The sequence below is a fragment of the Eptatretus burgeri genome, chromosome 6 (genome assembly GCF_056783735.1).
Source record: "Eptatretus burgeri isolate ZD-2024b chromosome 6, Ebu_testis_v1, whole genome shotgun sequence".
Lineage (NCBI taxonomy): Eukaryota > Metazoa > Chordata > Myxini > Myxiniformes > Myxinidae > Eptatretus > Eptatretus burgeri.
Window position 1 is genome coordinate 107,115,533 of NC_140966.1, and position 21,857 is coordinate 107,137,389.

A 21,857-nucleotide genomic window follows, 5' to 3' on the forward strand; every position below is an offset into this window, starting at 1 on the left:
GTACCGTTTAAAAATCGTTGAGTGTAAAAAAAATCCAATTGTTGAGCGCAAGCGTCTACTTACAATAGTGGAGATGCAGCCATTTAAATCGTTGAGTGGCAGCCTATGAATAGCAAACCCCACGTCACCGGCAAAGATAAACTGCCGCACGATATGGATAAGTTAGGCTATCGTTGGGCATAGTTTGTGAACGCCGGCTTCACGATAATTATTCGTTGGTATATCGTATCTATAAGTAATCAAAGCGCTCTGTGCACATTATTAGTTCATTGTGAATTTGTCCAACCCGTTATGAATAGACCTAAATCGTAAAAACAAGCTATAGCTCATTGTTGAAAAAGCCCCATAAAAAATTAGCCGCGAAGAACTTCGAACAATGGTGAAAAGATGTCTCCTACCCGTGAACACGCGGACGCAAGGAGGATCCATCATAACCCACATCCTCCCCTCACACTCACCTACTACTGCCAGCATGAACAAACTACTACTAATACTAATACTAATACTGATACTGATACTGATACTGATACTGATACTGTTACTGCTGACATGGACATCGACTCAAAAAGGACTCGAAAACCCTGTTGGGTTCCCCTTTTATGAGCAGCATTTTTATATACCAATTCCCAAAACCGCTGGGAACACGTCTTTATATGACAGTTGTAAGCTAGAAACACGTTCATTTTTTTTTTTTGTCGACCGGAAGACGTCATTGGAATACGTCTACATACGTCGATGTGTGTTGGGACTACGTAAAGAATTGGTTCAAAGCACGTCAAACATAAGTTAGAAATAAGTTTCGCGTAAAAAAGACATTACCGCGACGTGTTTCGACTTATGAGTAGTTTATAAGTATCCTTTGTGGACGTGTGTAAGCGTCCACATATCGTGTGTAAAACTTATCCCCATCGCATGCGGAACGTGTGTCATACGCCGAGTACGTCCAATAATTTTGAACATGTTTAAAATTTCTTGACGTACTCTACTTACTACGACGTATGATAGCGTACTTTAGCGTTCTACTCACGTATACCAAACTTAATCATACCGTATTCGACGTGCCCCAACGTTTTAGACACATTTTTCTTCGGTCGGCATACGCTGGCAAGATCGCCAAGGTGTGACCGTGATGTTGACACTTCCATTTCTACAGCAGTTATGATTCGAATCGTTGTGTGTCAGCCTTTTAATAGGCTACGTCACGACATCGTCGGCGATGCATGCAACGCGCTATGCCTAAGTTAGACTATCGTTGGGCATCGGTTGTGTAGGCCGACAACAGGTTCAGCATTCGTTGGTATAAGTTATCTATAACACAACGAAACGTTCTGTGTAGTTACCAATGCGTTATACATAAGACCAAGTCGCTATGAATACGTCCGAATCTTTAAAAAAAAAACATCAGAAGTTCAACGTAAGCCAGCGTTTTAGATACATTTTAATACGTTGCCATTGCTGGCTAAAACGTCAAGGTGTGACCGGGCCTGTAGAGAGACTCACTCAAAACGAGTGTGCACACCTTGAAGTGTAGGCCATCCTGCTGGCCCCATCTTCCTGCACTGCAAGAATCAATTAGTAAATACTTGATCATTTGCTGAAACACATTATTCTAAATACGAGCAGTAATGGCGCTTAAATTCGCAGCATTGATATTACAGGCCATCTATTTATTACATACGCTCCCACGACAGGGTTTTTTGCCCCTCTCCCATCGATACATAGGTAATGGCATACAAGAAATGCAAGGCAACTTTGACACGTCCAGGGAATGGTTTTGCCAAACTCACTGGTCACCTGCTTCCACCTGGTCCCATCATTGACTGAAGGAAAAAAAAAAACAAGACAAAGACGTTGCTCGACGTCAGCGTTTTGTGGGATTAACTGTGACTTTAAACAGTTTGTAAACACCTACCAAACTTCAAAAATGATTGATGGAGTAAAATTGACTTTTTAGCATGAAAATAAATAAAATTACTTTCAAAAAACAGACTTCTGTTCTAGTGTTCTCAGAATATTGGGCTATATCCTTATGTTGCCAAAGGCTGCATCCCCAAAGTGGAAATGTAGAAGCTCAGAAATCTACACATTTGATTTGGGCATTGTTTACCGATTGATAAACACCTATTTATACGAAAATGTTCAATGAAATATTAAACGAAAAAAAAAATATATATATATATATATATATATATATATATATATATATATATATATATATATATATCATCATCATCATCAAACCATTTTAAAGCCTTTTTCCCTGAGCAGGGTTTTGCAGGCTCCAATCATGGTCCCCTTTCTTGTAGCAATGTTTTAACGGCCAGATGCCATTCCTGACACCAACCCTTAAGTCACCTTCGACACACAGGGATAACTACCAGGAAAACTGGTGCTCATTTCGCCAACCTCGGAAGGATGACAGGCTGAGTGAACCCCCCTGATGTTAAGTCAGCAGCCAGCAGGGATCAAACTCAGGACCCCGACGATCGTAAGCCACCACACTAACCATTACGCCAATACCAGAATATATATATGGTAGCCCGAAAATTCCTTTACAAATATACATATATATATATATATATATATATATATATATATATATATATATATATATATATATATATATATATGTTAGTTAGTTTGATAGCGTTAGTTAGCGAAGTTAGTTTGATAGTTAAGATTTTTACATTAACGACAACACCACCTTCGCTCCATCCTGACGCCATAACGCTCGCGGCATTCTTCGCGCGCTCGCGAGCAAGCGCACACGTGGCCGGAGCCTAACATAGGCATGGCGCCCCTCTAAGCCAATCGGCAAGGAGCGGGCGTCTCACCTACCCCGTTTCCTACTCAGCACCAGCGCCATTGGGCACGCGGCCGAAGGCGAGGAGGTGGGCGGAGCCTCCATCACTTCAGCTCGAAGCTCCAGCCATTGAGCGGAGGGTGAGCACTACACACGCACCTCAGCCAAAGGGGAGGCCGCCACGAGTGGCATGAGAACCCCTCATCCAATCAGGAGGCGAGTGGTGAGAATAAGAGGCCCCTCCCTCCTAGAGAGAAAGGCTGGTGATTTTGGGACGAACAGAGGAGATTGGTCTCGTCCTGTCGCCGGCGTCTGCTCTGATCTCGTCTTCTGGCTCTCGTCTCGTCGCTGGCTTTGAGCTCGTGGTGTGCAGGAGGAGTGTGCGGGAGCCCGATGCTGTCCTCCGTACCCAGTGCTTGCAGCGGGATTTAGCTGCGGGTTCGAGTCCCGCCAATCCTGGACCTCGAAGACCGCACGAGGCGGGAAGGTCCATTTCGTTTCTTTTGGGTGTGCGTCTGTCTGTGGGCCCGTCTTTAAGTAGGGACTGTTTAGTGCTTTTGCTGTACATGATTTCGTTTCTTTATAGTCGGTTTAACTCTGCCCTTTATGTGTCCCTTCCCCACCTATTGTAAATAAATATCCATTTGTTAAATGTATCGGCTCGTTTCTGTGTTTTCTCTCATTCGTTTGCCGCGCTGCGAATGGGAACTAGGAGGCTTCATTGTTGCCGTAATCGTGCAATTGGCCCGGCAGGAATCTGGTACTCTCTGCTTGGGGTCCGGCTCGGATCGCGCAGATCCTGCCGAGGGTGAATTTCCCTGGTAGTTTGGACGACGTGGGTATTTCGGTAAATTGAAATTGACAATCGACCATATCCCACGTGGTCGACCTATTGACGATCTTCGGTTCGAGAAGGGACCCGTCGGCTCCAGAGTTATCTGGGGTGAGGACCTATAAATTCCGGGTGTTCGGTGGAGCCGACTCTACTGCCCATCTCGCGGTCGTGTTTGCCACCAATACCCGGCACCACAACAATATATATATATTTGTAAGCACCTTGTATGGGAACCTATATAACCGTTTGACACCGCGTACCATGTATGATAAGGTAAAGCAACATGCATCATTTGGAGAAAATCCACAACGTCTTTCGTGACGTCACTTTGCATTAAATTTGAATAACTAATAACGTCAGGTGCCACATTCCATCATCGTCCCAGTCAGTCATGACACTGCTCGGGGTCAGCGGACATGGAAGTCGTTTCTGACACCAAAGAAAGGGTCACGCTTTTTGTTGATGGTGCATTTGCACGCACGGACTTTTCCGCATATTCAACATATTTTACGTTTCATATCAACAATGTGGGCATCTGATTTGTATTTAGGAGATTTTATTATTTGCATTTCAAACAGGAAGTGTTTTTAATTTTATTTTCTCAAGAAACTTGCTTTTGTCACAATGCTCAAGAAATGACACATCAGGTCAGGAAATGACGTGTGTTTCATGTGAAAATGTTTTCATTCCTTTGCAGATATGAAGCAAATTAACGTCAGGACTCAAACAAGACGAGACGTAAAGAGGGAGAATAATGCTTCCAACCAACCAAGGTAAGAACGACCATTTAATGAGAAGTTTAAACAACTTTCGGCCAAAACAAACCATTTTCCACTTCCTGATGTCCTTTAAGTTTTGATGCATCCTAAATTGTTTCGTGATATTTTCATGAATTACAAAGACATGTGTGGCTACGCATTGTGTATCAATGCAACATTATCACAAAGCACACTATTCTTGAACGTTTATTGCATTTCTAAAAGTAAAAATTGAAAGCATTTCAGAATGCAAAGCCCATCCATGTCCGCTTTGTTTGCACTCAAACTAAACTTGACGAAAACGAGTTAAAACGAGAAGGGCACTCTGTAGAGCACATACCTCCGCCCCGCAATGCCTGATCCATGACAACATATCAGGCCCAATACATTTTTGAGATATCGTGCTTTATATTGTTTTTGGCCCAATCTCTCAATGGTGATCATGATGGATTCATGATGGATTGAATCAAGAAGAGATGTCGAGCTGGGGGGGGGGGTAGGGTGGAGGGATGATAGAGCGGAGGAATGAATACTTCACAATCAGGAAATGCAATGTGTGTTTCAAAGAAACCTGTGTTTATATAATGGGGAATTCAGTTTGGAGTGAAGAAAATAACTATTTCAGTGAATAGCTTGCATGGTGAGATTATTTGCTAATTAAAATCCTTGAATTAAAAATTTTAATTAACTGGTGAGATAATTAAAAGATTTGTACGTGCTGCTTCCTTGCTTGAATTTTAGTCTTTACAAGGTTTGGAACATGAACAATCCCCAGAGATGTGGCATCCATGGGGAGCAGGACATTCCTCCTGAGGAAATGCCCTGCTGAGTGTGTGGGAGAAAAGCAGTGCCATTGTTTTGACATTGCTGATACCCAGAATACCCTGGGGAATGACAGCACTTCCCCCAAACTAAGTGGCCATGTTTGCGTTGTGTTGTGTCGTGTTTGTCATTGGTTGTTATCTCCACATGCAGGTTTCAGAAGATGGAACAGAGTCCTCCCAGCTTTCAACGTATCCACCTTCATGTCTGCGTATACATATGTATATATATATATATATATATATATATATATATATATATATATATATATATTCTTCTTCTTCGTCTTCTGTTGGCTGCTCCCGTTACGGGTCGCCACAGCGGATCAACCATCTCCATTTCGCTCCATCCTCCACATCTTCCATTGACACTCCAACCGCCCGCATGTCCGCCCTCACCACATCCATGAACCTCTTCTTTGGCCTTCCTCTTCTCCTCCTGCCTGGTGGCTCCATCTTTAGCATCCTTCTCCCGATATACTCCGTTTCCCTCCTGTGCACATGGCCAAACCCTCTCAATCTCGCCTCTCTCACTTTGTCTCCAAACCATCCTACCTGCACTGTCCCTCTAATATACTCATTCCTTATCCTGTCCATCCTCGTCACTCCCAACGACAATCACAGCATCTTTAACTCTGCCACCTCCAGCTCCGCTTCCTGTCTTTTTGTTAGTGCCACCGCCTCCAAACCATACAACATAGCTGGTCTCACTACCGTCTTATATACTTTCCCCTTCACTCTTGCAGCTACCCTTCTGTCACAAATCACTCCTGCAACTCTTCTCCACCCACTCCATCCTGCCTGCACTCTCTTTTTCACTTCTCTCCCACCCTGTCTGTTACTTTGGACAGTTGATCCCAAGTATTTAAACCCATCCACCTTCCCCACCTCAACTCCTTGCAACCACACCATACCACCACCCTCCCTCTCATTTACGCACATGTACTCCGTCTTACTCCGACTGACTATCATTCCCCTTTTCTCCAGTGCGTACCTCCACCTCTCGAGGCTCGCATCAGCCTGCTCCCTCCTCCCTCTACAGATCATGATGTCATCCGCGAAAATCATAGTCCATGGAGACTCCAGTCTGATCTCGTCCATCAACCTGTCCATCACCATTGCAAACAGGAAAGGGCTCAGAGTTGATCCTTGGTGCAATCCCACTTTCACCTTAAACCGGTCCGTCATTCCTACCACACACCTCACCTCTGTCACACTGTCCTCATACATATCCTGCACAATCCTCACATACTTCTCCACCACTCCCGACTTCCTCATACAAATCCACAACTCCTCTCTTGGCACCCTATCATAAGCTTTCTCTAAATCCACAAACATACAATGTAACTCTTTCTGGCCTTCCCTATACTTCTCCATCAACATTCTCAAAGCAAACATCGCATCAGTGGTGCTTTTTCCTGGCATAAACCCATATTGCTTCTCACAGATCGTCACCTCTTCTCTCAACCGAGCTTCCACTACTCTTTCCCACAACTTCATGGTGTGGCTTAACAAGTTTATCCCTTGTAATTTCCACAGCTCTGCACATCACCCTTGTTCTTGAAAATCGGAACCAGTACACTTAATCTCCACTCCTCCAGCATCCTCTCACTTTCCAAGACTTTATTAAACAATCTGGTTAACAACCACACTGCCATCTCTCCAAAGCACTTCCATGCCTCCACTGGTATGTCATCTGGATCAACCGCCTTTCCACTTTTCATCTTCTTCATAGCAGTCCTCACTTCATCCTTACTGATCCACCCCACTTCCTGATTCACTATCTCCACCTCTTCCAACCTTCTCTCTCTCATTTTCTTCATTGATCAACTCCTCAAAGTACTCCATCCACCTTCTCAACACACTCTCCTCACTCGTCAGCACATTCCCATTTGCGTCCTTTATCACCCTAACCTGCAGCACATCCTTCCCAGCTCGGTCCCTCTGTCTTGCCAATTGGTATAAATCCTTTTCCCGTTCCTTTGTATCCAACTTCTCATATAGCTCGTCATATGCCTTTTTCTTAGCCTTTGCCACCTCTCTCTTTGCCTTTCGCCACCACTCCTTTTACTCCTGCCTACTTTTTTCATCTCTCTGACTATCCCACTTCATTTTCACCAACCCCTTCTTCCTTATACTTTCCTGTACTTCCTCGTTCCACCACCAAGTCTCCTTATCTTCCTTCCTCTGTCCAAATGTCACACCAAGTACCTTCCCAGCTATCTCCCTAACCACTTCTGCTGAAGTTGCCCAATAATCCCACCCCTCTTTACCACTATCCAACACCTGTCTCGCCTCCTCCCTAAACTCCACGCAACAGTCTTCCTCCTTCAGCTTCCAACCATCTGGTCTTTGGTTCAGCCCTCACTCTCTTCCTCAACCTCACCTCCAAAATCATCCTACAGACCACCAATCGATGCTGTCGAGCTGCACTCTCCCCTGCCACCACCTTGCAGTCTCTAATCTCTTTCAGGTTGCATCTCCTGCTTAAGATGTAATCCACCTGTGTGCACTTTCCTCCACTCTTGTATGTCACCCTGTGTTCCTCCGTCTTCTTGAAATACGTATTTACCACAGCCATTTCCATTTTTTTTTACAAACTCTACCACCACTTGCCCTTCCACATTTCTGTTTTTGAGACCGTACCGACCCATCACCTTCTGATCCTCTTTATTCCCTTCCCCAACATGTCCATTGAAATCTGCTCCAATCACCACCATTTCATTCTTGGATACACTCTCCACCACTTCGTCTAACTCACTCCAGAAATCTTCTTTATATTCCATCTCACACCCCATATGTGGGGCATATGCACTGATGACATTCATCATCACTCCTTCAATTTCCAACTTCACACTCATCACTCGTTCAGACACTCTCCTTACCTCCAATACCCTCTGAACATAATCTTCCTTCAGCATTACCCCAACACCATTTCTTCTCCCATCCACACCATGGTAGAACAGTTTGAAACCACCTCCAATGCTCCTAGCGTTACTCCCCATCCACTTGGTCTCTTGTACACACAGTATGTCCATCTTTCTTCTCTCCATCATATCAACCAACTCTCGCCCTTTGCCAGTCATCGTCCCAACATTCAGAGTTCCAACTCTCACCTCCACACTTCTACCCTTTCCCCTCTCCCACTGCCTCCAGACTTGCCTTCCCCATCTCCTTCTCCTCCTTCGCCCAGCAGTAGCACAATTTCCATTGGTACCCTGCTGACCAACGGTACCGGTCGTTGGTAACCCGAGCCTCGACCGATCCAGTATATATATATATATATATATATATATATATATATATATATATATATATATATATATATATATATATATATATATATATATATATATATATATATACTTTTGCGGCCCGGGGTCGGGATGAGAAGACCACGAGGGGGGAAAGCTATTTCAGGATCCCACCAGACTCTGGAATCGTCGGCCGTCGCACACGGATAACTCCATGACGCAGTGGGTCGTTAGTCGACCGTGAACGCCAATAACTCAACCACGTGACCTGGGGTCCTCCGTCTACTGTTTAACCGGTTACCTAAAATAGTCATGTGACCTATTTACTGAGGGACACGCCCTCGAAATGCCTTGTCCAAACCGGGTCGCCTTACCAGATCGGATGCAGCTGAGTGTAACTGCCAAGGACGTTCTGGCTAGAAGAACGGATCATTGGAAGATAGAGTTCTGGCTAGGCTATGATACGGACCATGCTGGATCAATGAAGGAAAAGACGAAAACAAGCTGGGAACATTTCTACACAAGCATTTATTAACAAACAGGTGATGAAAAATATGTGGCACAGTGAATGGATTTATTATTGTATGCAAGCAGAGATAGTAAGGAAATTTGTGGGGTGTGACAAAAATAAAGCAAGCAACTTACAAAAGCAGACACAGAGCAGACTTATCCCGATATATCTTCTGCACTCTTAACTTAGGCAAAGACAGGTGTCATGACACACACACACGCACGCACGCACGCACGCACGCACGCACGCACGCACGCACGCACAAAACCCGATGAAGAGGAGTTAATCAGAAGAAAGGAGAGGAGATGAGGGCTAACAGCCTTGCAATACCTTGCACGTTCGGCCGACCGCGCTACCCAGGACGTTTTGGGGGACCTTCCGCTGAGCGATCCCTCCTTGAGAGTCGGCACATTGTCTCCTGCTTGGTTACTGTCCGAACTCAGCACGTGCATTGGTCCAGAGAATAGGCGGGGCTGACAAGCAAGGAAGGCAGTAGACAGAGCCAGTCGGCGAGAAGGCAGGTGGAGTGGGCGGGTGGAAGGCGGAGCCAGCAGGCAGAGCAGCCAGCGAATGTAGACATCCCAGCTAGCAAACGGCTTCACGATCCGCCTTTTATAATCCCCATGGTGTCGTGTGGGGGTGATGACCCCAAGTGATGCGTCATCATCCAAATAGTGTGCTCCGATTGGACCCTGGCCCCACTCTGCCTGGCCCCTATGACTGGAAGTGGTCTTATTCATACATCCGGCGAGACGTGGCTGAGCTGTGGAATTGTCTTGCACCGAACACCGCGCCATGAATTGCCTTCCACCTAACTCCCGGGCTGTGTTCCGGTGACCGGCTGAGGGCCGCGTCTCCTGCATGCCTGTTCGGGAACCCCCAGCGCTCTGCAGTTGGCCCTGGTCAATGCGCTCGTTCTGTCCACACGCCATGCGGCCCAAGTCATCTGGGCTGTGCATTTGTGCCTGCTTGATGGCTACTGCATCGAGGTGGATGTGCGAGGAGATATTGGTGGCCGAGGTGGCGAGCGAAGGTCGATGGTGAGACACCGTTGTAAATCAGCGCACAGACCCGAATAAAGATTTGCGCCATGAGCGTCCCATAAAGAGCGATGGTAATTATCTCGGGGCTGTTCGCGTCTGTTATTGTGCATTTGCACCTGCTCCGCTTTGTATCATGGATTGAAGGAAAGGATTGGATGTAAATCAGGGTTGAAAAGAAGATAGATATAAGTATTAGATGCAGATTCAAATGAAAGGGTGCACCATGCACATCCTATATGGTGGGTGGAGGTTATCACTGTGCTGCACGCGTCCCATGCAGTCTGGTGGTGGAGGTTGTTGTTGTGGTTTTCACAGGCGGCTGTCGGTGCCTGCTTGTATTTATTTCATGAATAAGAGCAAAGAGTTGGAATGAAGACAGAGATTGAATGGAAAATGGAGATATAATTAGACTAAGCTATAAGACCCACGAAACGCACTTCGTCCCGTTAACCCATTATACATGAGGGGTAGGTCTAACTGCACGCATACTAATGAAATAACTGTCTGGGGATCACTGTATGTCAGATGTCATTGCCTTTGAGGCATGCGTTTTCCATAACCGCAACAATATATATATATATATATATATATATATATATATATATATATATATATATATATATATATATATATATATATATATATATATATACATATTCCAAGTTGTTATTGTTGACTGCTGTCTCCACATGCAGGTGGGTTTCAGGAGATGGAATGGAGACCTACCAGCTCCCAAAGTATCCACTTCCTTTTGCGTGTTTGTGTGTTAATTGCATTAAGTGTAACATTGTAGTGGCAAGTGCGAATCATTTGTTGACCACTAAGTCCCCGACTTCCCATATGTGGTGCTTGTAACAATGCTACAAATATGGCTGCCCCACTACTACAATGCAGTGTCATGCAGCAGCAAGGGGTCATCGGGTTATTGCTTAGTAAAGGTGTTAAATGATGAGACATTCTCAGGAGACCGACAGCTTGTTCCAAATTGTGCAGTCAATGAAAAATGTGGATGAATGGCATCAACAATGACAGACTAGTATGTGCAATGAACAACATCTTGGGCAACCAGTCTCCATTGCCACCGGAGAGGTCTCGTCTGATCTTATCAAAACAGTTCACACCATTTCATTTGTACACCTTTTCTTTCACAACATACAATTCATACCATCTTCCTTTCTTTATCGAATAAATACCGTGAATTTGCTTACAGTTGGAAGGTCTGAAGTCAACCAGGTCCTATGAGGGGTCCATGAAAAACTACATTTTTAAATGCACTTGTTTGATACAGTTTATACCTGTTGTGTGTTTTTCAGTGTATCAGAAAATCTGTCGGAGAAGCAATCCACTCTTCAGTCAAACATTCCGCCCAATTGGGATCGCTCTCAAGTTTCTTTCGATGGTTTCCAGGCAAGAATGACATGAACTTATAATTCAGAAAAATAAATTCTCAAGAGGTCCAAACAAGGGAAAGTGCAGAAGACCCTGCTTAAAGAAGCCGACTGTTTGAGAAAAATTTCAGCAAAAATAATTGCAGAAAAGGAAAGTAACAATTATTTTGGCAAAACGTGTCTCAAGGAATATTCCTTTCAATGAGAGGAAACAACAATTATTATCAGGAGAATCTCAAATATTGTTTGGTGTATACCACTTGAGATCAGAACGCACATAAAATGGGGATATCTCCTTGTTTTCCTTCATTTCTATTCATAATCTTTTTTAAAGAGCTTAAACCACTGGAGTAAGGATGTCTCTCAAGGTGATGAACCAGAGGCCCCTTTCTCAAACTTGAACTTTATTGTAGTTAATTGCACAACATATCCCTCTTTTGTTTTTGTCCCACACAGCTTGTTCCACTTCGTCGACAACATTCAGAATACAGCATGGTGAAGAAATTGTTTGCAGCCACAATGAACACAACTATCAAGAATGTTTCTAGAATTCAGAATGTGGAACTGTGGGAGAATTTTACAAGGTACTCCAGTCATAATAAATATCATGTGTCACTTTAAGGTACAGTCCCACTTTTTATGAAGATTATGACCAAATTATGCATTTCCACAATATATTGTCACGGTTGACAGATTCGGACCAGTGTCCTGATCCCAATCCTGTTCACCAATGCTATATATCGTTGGGGTGGCCACGAGGTCAAATCTACCACCCGGACGAATGGTCCTCAGAAAACCACACCGTCCGCCGGGAAATCCGAAAAAAATATTTTCATCGATTTATGATGGACAGTAACTCTAACGATATCTGTCGCCAACAGCTGGTTCATCCATCTGAAAGAATGGGTGCTGAGCTATCTACCCAGGATGAACCGTTGTGGTTTTAAAACCACCTTATGGGGCTTGGTGCCAAATTTCCAAAGGCCGTGAGATTGACTCACGCCATGGTTAAATTTCCCCTATCCCAAAATGTGCACCACACTGACACTTCAATGGTGAGAAAACAAGTTCATTATAAGTGGTGCCAGGCACAACAAATCCCGCCCATTTAAGGCATAAAGTTATTTTGGGGACCAAATTTAAATTTGATACATCCTTAACCTGAATGTTGATTATAAGGAATAGAATAAGGAATATTTTAGTCTTGGTTAAGCTTAGTTTGAAGTAAATCAGATAATTTTTGACGAAGTTATGAGCGAAAAACGATTTTGCTCTTTTCGTGACCTTGACCTTTGATCCAATTGGACCCAAAAGTTAATGGGGTCATCCAAGGTTCGTTGCTCACCTGTGGATTAAATTTGATAGTTTGCTAAAGCCGTTTTGCCGTAAAGTTGCTAACACACAAACAAACAAACAAACAAACAAACAAACCGGACGATTACAATATCCCGCTCCCTCCCTCTGGGGGGCGGGATAATAAATTATGAGAAGGCAAGTGGGCTATGGAGAACAAGGAAAATCACACGTATTGCAACAATTCTATGTACAATAAATTCCCTTGCACCCACGATAACTTGACCAGTCACACCACAAAGATCTCACAGAAGGAAAACCTTGTCCCACATGGTGATTGCGTGACATTAGTGTGACTGATGGTTGGGTGGAGAGAGAGAAAGAGAAAGAGAAAGAGAAAGAGAAAGAGAAAAAGAGAAAGAGAGAGAGAGAGAGAGAGAGAGAGAGAGAGAGAGAGAGAGAGAGAGAGAGAGAGAGAGAGAGAGAGAGAGAGAGAGAGAGAGAGAGAGAGAGAGAGAGAGAGAGAGAGAGAGAGAGAGAGACAGAGAGAGAGAGAGAGAGAGAGAGAGAGAGAGAGAGAGAGAGAGAGAGAGAGAGAGAGAGAGAGAGAGAGAGAGAGAGAGAGAGAGAGAGAGAGAGAGAGAGAGAGAGAGAGAGAGAGAGAGAGAGAGAGAGAGAGAGAGAGAGAGAGAGAGAGAGAGAGAGAGAGAGAGAGAGAGAGAGAGAGAGAGAGAGAGAGAGAGAGAGAGAGAGAGAGAGAGAGAGAGAGAGAGAGAGAGAGAGAGAGAGAGAGAGAGAGAGAGAGAGAGAGAGAGAGAGAGAGAGAGAGAGAGAGAGAGAGAGAGAGAGAGAGAGAGAGAGAGAGAGAGAGAGAGAGAGAGAGAGAGAGAGAGAGAGAGAGAGAGAGAGAGAGAGAGAGAGAGAGAGAGAGAGAGAGAGAGAGAGAGAGAGAGAGAGAGAGAGAGAGATATATATTCCGAGATTCCTCGGCAGGAGAGGCAGACGTGTCTGACGGCCCGCATCCAGATTCCGTAACTTCTGGGACACATGTGCAATTTATTCCTTTCTCATTTCTCGACCATGTCCAACTTGATGGGCTCTGTGGGACATCTATCTTAACCGTCCTGCTCCTGAACTGCTCGCCTCGACCTCTCTCGCTCAACTTGCTAAACTAAATCTGAGCTCCTCACCCTGTGCATCATCTGTCCTTGATCCTCGGCTTTTCTTATCTCATGAACGTGTGCTCTTTGGCTCCACATTTGGCCTTCGGCAATAAAGCCCACCTCTAAAATTTGCAGGTGAGAATCATCAACAGCAAGTTCAATTTCTTCTTAAACAGATATACATTCCATAAGATACACCAAACCATGTCTATCTGCAATTATTGATCTTACAGTGAGAAATAAGTGGTCCTCACACTGGAAAACACAAACAGGTCATCATCAGATCAGATACTATGGAGTTTTGATGCAAACAGACATTGTTTTCAACATGCTGAACCATATCCATCTGCAGATCTTCTTTATGTGCATTTCTCAAATGTTGGGTGGGCCTAATTACCAGCACCCAAATTATTCATGTAATCGGTGGTCTCTCGTGGAAGAATGAGGAACTTCACATGGGAATTACATCTTATTGAAGAACTTCATTAAAGACACTGTCTCAGCTTGAGAATGACTATTTTCAAGAATTTCAATATAAAGGCATGGACAGACATACTTTATCTCAAAAAAACGAGAACAGCACTCAGTAGAGCACATAACTCCACCAGGCTGAACGATTTCGCATCGCACTGATCGGCCAGGTCTTCATCCAGATATTAACCAAAATCTAATCAGCTTGTTCTTGTAACCTGCCAAACTCATCCACTAAGTTTTGTCATAATCTGTCTGTAACCTTTTGAAATATCATGCTATATATCGTTTTTGGCCCTCTCAATGGTGAAGAATCTCTTTTGAAATTTCTCGGATCCAGCTCCAGATCTGGATCTTCACTAAAATATATATCTCTTCTTCTTCTTTCGGCTGCTCCCGTTAGGGGTCGCCACAGCTAATCATCCGTTATGATCCGCATAATGATTTGGCACAGGTTTTACGCCGGATGCCCTTCCTGATGCAACCCTGGTCGCCTCTTACGACACAGGGATATGGTACTCCTATTTTAACCGGGGTATACACCGGGCCCAGTAGTCTGGTGCTCATTTCACTGACCTCGGAAGGATGACAGGCTGAGTCAACCTAATGGTGTGTATTAATGCAAGCGGCCAACGGGGCTTGAACTCAGGACCTTTTGGATCCCAAGCCGCTACCCAAACCACGACGCCAACACCAGGCTTCACTAAAAAAAAAAAAAATATATATATATATATATATATATATATATATATATATATATATATATATATATATATATATATATATATATATATATATATATATATATATATATACAAACACGACATAATAGTGACCGAAGCTTTTCGTGCTGCACTCTTCAGGGTAAAAATCACAGCAAGTGAAGATGGAAGTGAAGGCGCGTGCTTTATACACAGGTCTCAATAAGGTAGACGCTGATTGGTTCAACCGTAATGACGTCACGGTTAATCCGAACGCCCATTGGTCGGCTCATCATCTTCACCTCGAGCTCGCATTGGCTGGAGCAGAGTTCGTCGATGATTGACGTTTGCAACCACATCTTGGAGTGGGGGGGGGGTGGGTTTCCTCAAAGGTCCATTCACCATTTGTTCCCGTACCTCCCTTGATCTTTCCATGCTGAAAGAGACACATATATCGTACAAATTCCATTTGACGACATGGTAATGGATCGGTGGTGAGGATGAAGGTTGCTTCCAACATACGTAAACGAAACGAGCTCCGACCTCGGCTCAATATCCTGAACATATCTGCATTGTACTGGTCTGCACAGATAGGGTTGGCAACCAGGTGCTGTGCAATGGCAGATGAAGCAGGTACAGTGGCCGGTGGTTGCTGGATATTTCTCCATGCTCACACTCGTTGTGTTCTAACCCTCACAATCTTTCTTCGAATCGCCAAGGGGACGTGTTGTTTGATCCGATCAACCAATCTTAGTGTTGTGCGGCCCACGTACTGAGCTTCACATCGGCACTTAAACTCATAAATAACATTGCTGGTTTGTGAGGTGGGTAAGCACATCCTTGATGACTGACGTCAGCAAATGGCGACAGGTAAAGATTACTCGGGGTTGCACAGCCAGAAACGTGTTGGATACAATATGTTTGATTTGTACTTCAAACCTTCGTGATGATTGCCCTTTCCAGGGCATCCTGATATGTACTGGACATTTGTCGGAACAATCTTCCGATCTTTTGTCGTATTTAGAAACTTGTGCATGTATCTCTTAACTATATGCTCAGAATAACCATTCTCACTGAGTATATTTATGATTTTGTCAATTTCAGCAGGAAGATTACAAGGTGAACAAATCCTCTGTGCTCTGTTAACCAGGATATTGATCAAGGCAATTTTGTTTCTCGTGGAGCTGGAGGAGTCCCACCAAGTATACTGCCCTGTGAAAGTCGGCTTCTAGTAGACGGATGTTGTGAAACCAAGGTTGGATCTATCAACCAACACGTCCAAAAACGGGAACGTGTTTAATGACTCCAGCTCCATGGTAAACTTCAGCTCTGGATGGAGGGTGTTGAGCCATGCCTGGAAATTGTCACATGCCGTCCGAGACTCAAACAAAACAAAAAAGTGTCATCAACATACCGATAGTTTTCGATGGGGGAATCGATGGGGGAGCTCGAGGTGAAGATGATGAGCCGACCAATGGGCGTTCGGATTAACCATGATGTCATTACGGTTGAACCAAACAGCGTCTACCTTATTGAGACCTGCGTATAAAGCACGCGCCTTCACTGCCAACTTCACTTGCTGCGATATTTACCCTGAAGAGTGCAGCACAAAAAGCTTCGGTCACTATTATGTCGTGTTTGTTTGTATCCATATTAAATTTCTGCAGTTCCAAACATCTGTATATATATATATATATATATATATATATATATATATATATATGTACATATATATATATGTATATATATATATATATGTATATATATATATATGTACATATATATATATATACATATATATATATGTACATATATATATATATATACATATATATATATATATATATGTACATATATATATATATATATATATATATATATATATATACATATATATATATATATGTATATATGTATATATATATGTATGTATATATATATATGTATATGTATATGTATATATATATATATATATATATATATGTATGTGTATATGTATGTGTATATATATATATATATATGTATATATATATATATATATATGTATATATATATATATATATATATATATATATATATATATACATATTCGTCCTTGTCACACACCCAACTTGTCCACTAAGTATTATTTGAATCCATCCTCAAGTAAACTAACTTTGCAGCGCATGTATGTAATTCCCATTGGACACAGGTAGGGGGTCCTAACGAGAAACACACACCTACCGATATAACTGAGCTATAGGGGACGGCTGTCTGTCTGTGTGCACAAGGCTTCCAAATTTGTAACCATATATGTGTATGTATTTATGTATACGTATATATGTACATATATATATATATATGTATATATATATATGTATATATATATATATATATGTATATATGTATATATATATATATATATATATATGTATATATATGTATATATATATATATATTCGTCCTTGTCACACACCCAACTTGTCCACCAAGTATTATTTGAATCCATCCTCAAGTATTTCAGATATCGTGCTCACAAATTGCCAAACGAACAAAGATAAATTATATATATATATATATATATATATATATATATATATATATATATATATATATATATATATATATATATATATATATATATATATATATATGTCTGAAAACAGGAGTGAATACATAACCTCTGCCCATCTTTGGTGACTGGGGAAACAACAAATCATTTCATGTGGTTAAAAGTGTTTACTGTGCTGCCATTTCCCACACAAAAGGAAATCAAATGTCACATTTGGCCACCTCCCAAAGAATGCTCAGTATGCTCAGTAAGATCACCTTATCAGACAATGTTGATTTTATTGAAGTATTTATTACTTACGAAATCTAAAGATTTTGTATGTATATTGATGATTCCGTCCTCTGTTTGTGTGTTTGTTTGTTTGTTTGTGTGTGTGTTTGTGTGTTTGTTTGTAGGCACGATAACTCGAGAACGGAAGAAGCTACCAATGTCAAATTACACCACTTGATTCAGGAGGGTGATGGCTAGCGCTGATTAGATTTTGGTCAAAATTGGTGAACGGTCAAGATCACGGTGAGGTCAAACATAATTCCGTAAATTGATGTGGAGAAATGGAGTATTTTTGCTTCGCTCGACGTTACGAGTTCGTTTTAACTTCGATTTTAATTTTGTCTTCGGTTTTTGCGATCGCTTAGGACGCTTAAAACTCGGTTGTCGAAATTCTGGTAAAAAAAAATCGGATGTTTTGGAGACGTTTTAAGATTATATAAAAAATATTTCACTCGCCCGTCACGGGTCATCACGTGGTGCAGCGCGCTCGAGCAGACGCGTCGTTGAGTCACGTAAAGGTTTTCCGTGTGCGCGCTGACAGTGTTGTCGATAAAGATGGTGTTTAAAAGTCATTTTTTATCCCAATGAAGGTTATCGCTGCATGCCTGACTCGCTAAGCCGTCGGATTATGTAAAGATTGTTGGTGGATGGCCGAATATTACGGTTTTGTGACTTTGATAAAATAATATTAAATAATTGCGTGGAGAAATGGAGATTTTTGCTTCGGTCGACGTTACGAGTTCGTTTTAACTCGGATCGCAATTCTGTTTTCACCGTTGGTAACGGCTAAGTATGCTTAACACTCGGTTGTCAAAATTCTGGTAAAATCGGATGTTTTATGAGAGGTTTGGTACAGAATCATCGTAGAAAATTCTGGTTTTCGTCGCTACCTTCTCTAGAGACAGCTTTTATTAGACAAGGTCAGAGGTCAGGTTGACGATTTCGTAAGTACCAGTCTATGACTGCTTGTATATTAATTGACCCTTTCCAACACATATTCATTCAGAAAAAGAAAGTGGATGTCCCACAAAAACGAAGGTCAAGTTGAAGAGAGGTTGCTTTTTCATGGGACTTCAAGCAGTTCGATCACAGGAATATGCAACATGAACTTTGACATGCGACTGCATGGAAAACATGGTGCTCTGTACGGAAAAGGTAAAATAAATTTTCTGATTTTTAACACAATTTATTTAACATCTATTCCGACAAGGCTGATTAATGCACTTCTCAGTCAAAAGGGATAGTGTGGAGATAACACACTTAGCTTTGAGCTGCGTAGTCAGGGTTTGATTCTTTATCTGATGATAAACTATCGGATTGATGCTTTGAGGCAGGGTGTTGCAACACAAAGTGCACTATCCCGAAGATGAATGTTGAATTGGAGAATGTCCCTTCTGGTTACATTAGGTCCTGGACATTAAAGTTCAAATGTGTCTCTCCCAACGACTTGGTGACTTATTGCCAGCAGCGGAGTCGCCTGGTCGTGCCTTGTCAAGTCAGTCTATGGTATCCTTTGGTCTATGTCAAGTCGGTCTATGGTCTATGCTTCCCTTCCATCCTTTCCCTCACTTCAAATGGCACCACAGCCGACTCTGCTCATAGGAAGGCCGAATGTCTCAATTCTGTGTTTGCTTCAAAATAATGTGTCCCTAATCTCTCTCTTTTTCTGTCTGTCTCTCTCTTTTTCCGTCCCTCTCTGTCTCTCTCTGTCTCTGTCTCTCTCTCATTTTGCAGCACATCCACACATGCTTTGCAACACACAACATTGCCCCTCACAAAAGCCACATTACAACTCACTGCAAATAAAGTGCATCATAAAGTGGCGCAGACTGGGATTGCGAATCTCTTAATCAGTCAAGAAACAGCCTTGCAAAGCACCGCAGATGTGCGGGCTTGGTCAGGGCTCTATTGCAGAACCATGGGCTTGGTCAATGAGCACCACATGGTGACAGGAATGCACCAATGAGGAGGCGGTGCCAACAAAGCTCAAGCTGTGCTTGAAGGGCAGGCCCCGGAACCATGCCTCCCTAAGGAACTTTATATGCCCAGAATTCAAGGAGTCAGGGCTGATACACATCTAGGGAAAAATCGTAGAGTTACGACTGAGCCTGCAGGAGCCAGCATTTACGAGAACAATCGGGCTGGTGCCGCAGTGCAGACAGCTGATAGGCCACGGAGTTTCCCTGGACACACCAGCCAACACACTGACTCACACTCTTTCTCTGGTTATCCTTGCTTCGAATTGTTCACTTGGAATGCATGAAAGTAGTCTACAATTACACCCTCAACCAATTAAAGGCTGGGTTACTGACTTGCATTCACGATTTCCTCTGTGCTACTTTATAGGTCCTGTTACGAACATTCACTCGTCACTTGCACTTTCCCTTACATGGTGCACCACATCATTTACACCCCCCCCCCCCCACACTCTGAGTTCTCCCCCCTCCCATTCTTCAGGATGGGACCAAAGTAATCCCGCAGGCTTGTGTCAGGTGAGTGAAGGGTCACCAACAAGTCCCACCTTCTTCTCTCTCTGTCTATCACCCTTCCTTATCTTGTTTCCTGGAGTGTATGAGGTGCTTACATGTATATGAACATACGAAGATGACTGGCGAAGTGGGCTGATGTGCTTAGGTGGTAAGATTGTGGTCTTGTGAACTGTTTGCCTGTAAATACATGTCCTTTTGATCTTTATTAACTGTTTCCAAACTGTACGATCACCTTTTCTACATTGGTTAGACCTGCCATTGGTTTCCACATTGGTTAGATAGGGAGTTCTGCCCGACCATTCTGTTATGGTTAGTCATGACCCAACATCGCAATTACAGTATCGCTTGGCTGTTTTGATTGGCAGCAGTGGAGTGTTGAGCATGGTTCCGCATTGGGGTGGGGGGGGGCGGTTTAATTTGCTGGAAAGGTAAAGCGGAGTTAAATGCTTGACTCTGCCTGAATTAAACATCCGAGATGGTGTCCGTGGTTACCTAGCAACCCATCATGCCACAGAGTTATCTGCGCCCCATCGGCTTCAGGGTCATCGGCTGGGAAGTGTGTCCGAGAAATTTCCCACACGACCCCCAACCCCATAACACTGTGTGTAAACATATTATATATATATATATATATATATATATATATATATATATATATATATATATATACATATACATATACATATACATATACTCCACCGGTGAAAAGTTTGAGAACACCCCCATTTTTCCAGTTTTTTACTGAAATTTAAGCAGTTTAATGTTTCAATGTACTCTGAAATTAAAACATAGAACAAATTAAAAAATGCAGATAAAACAGAAGTCATGGAATCGTTTTGTTGAACAAAATTTAATCTAAATTTTGGACTTATCAAAGTAGCCACCTTTTGCAGGAAAAACAGCCAAACAAACTCGTGGCATTCTTTCTACAATGGAAATCAAATATTGTTCGGAAAGTTCTTTGCAACACTGTTGCAGAAGTTCCCATAAATGTGTCGCACTTGTAAGTTGCTTTGCTTTCACCCTTCTGTCCAGTTCATCCCAAACCAGCTCGATGGGGTTTAAGTCTGGAGACTGTGCTGGCCATTCCATGATTTGAAGCCTACAGTCTTGTTCTTTTCTTCGAAAGTAGTTCTGACATCGCCTGGAGGTATGTTTTGGGTCGTTATCTTGCTGAAGGATGAACCCCTGACCAACGAGGTGTAGACCAGAGGGTATTGCATAGTGCTGCAAAATGCTGTGGTGGCCCTTTTGGTTCAAGTTGCCAGTCACTCTGTGCAAGTCGCTGACTCTGGATCCAGCAAAAGAGCCCCAGATCATCACACTTCCTCCTCCATGTTTGGCAGATGGTGTCACACACTGAGGAACCATCCTTTCACCTACTCGACGGCATACAAAAACCCTGCGTGATGAACCGAAGATTTCAAATTTTGATTCATTGGTCCATAAGACCTTCTTCCAGTTTTCAGGAGTCCACTGCCAGTGCTTCATAGCCCAGGCAAGCAT

At 42.9% G+C, this 21,857-nt stretch overlaps 1 protein-coding gene across 6 annotated transcripts in view; it reads left to right on the forward strand.

The window, feature by feature from the left end:
- The window catches only part of LOC147025548 (protein mono-ADP-ribosyltransferase PARP11-like), a 90,003-nt gene that overhangs the window by 42,483 nt on the left and 25,663 nt on the right, over positions 1-21,857 (forward strand). For 3 of the 6 annotated variants that reach the window (XM_085886600.1, XM_085886603.1, XM_085886601.1), the window contains exons 9-11: positions 4,336-4,411; positions 11,339-11,432; positions 11,870-11,997. In XM_085886600.1, the coding sequence (XP_085742726.1) occupies positions 4,336-4,411; positions 11,339-11,432; positions 11,870-11,997 (298 nt within the window). Of the gene's footprint in view, positions 1-4,335; positions 4,412-11,338; positions 11,433-11,869; positions 11,998-18,868; positions 19,018-19,269; positions 19,444-21,857 lie in introns of those variants that run through there. The other 3 variants (XM_085886604.1, XM_085886605.1, XM_085886606.1) reach the window with 2 other exon arrangements.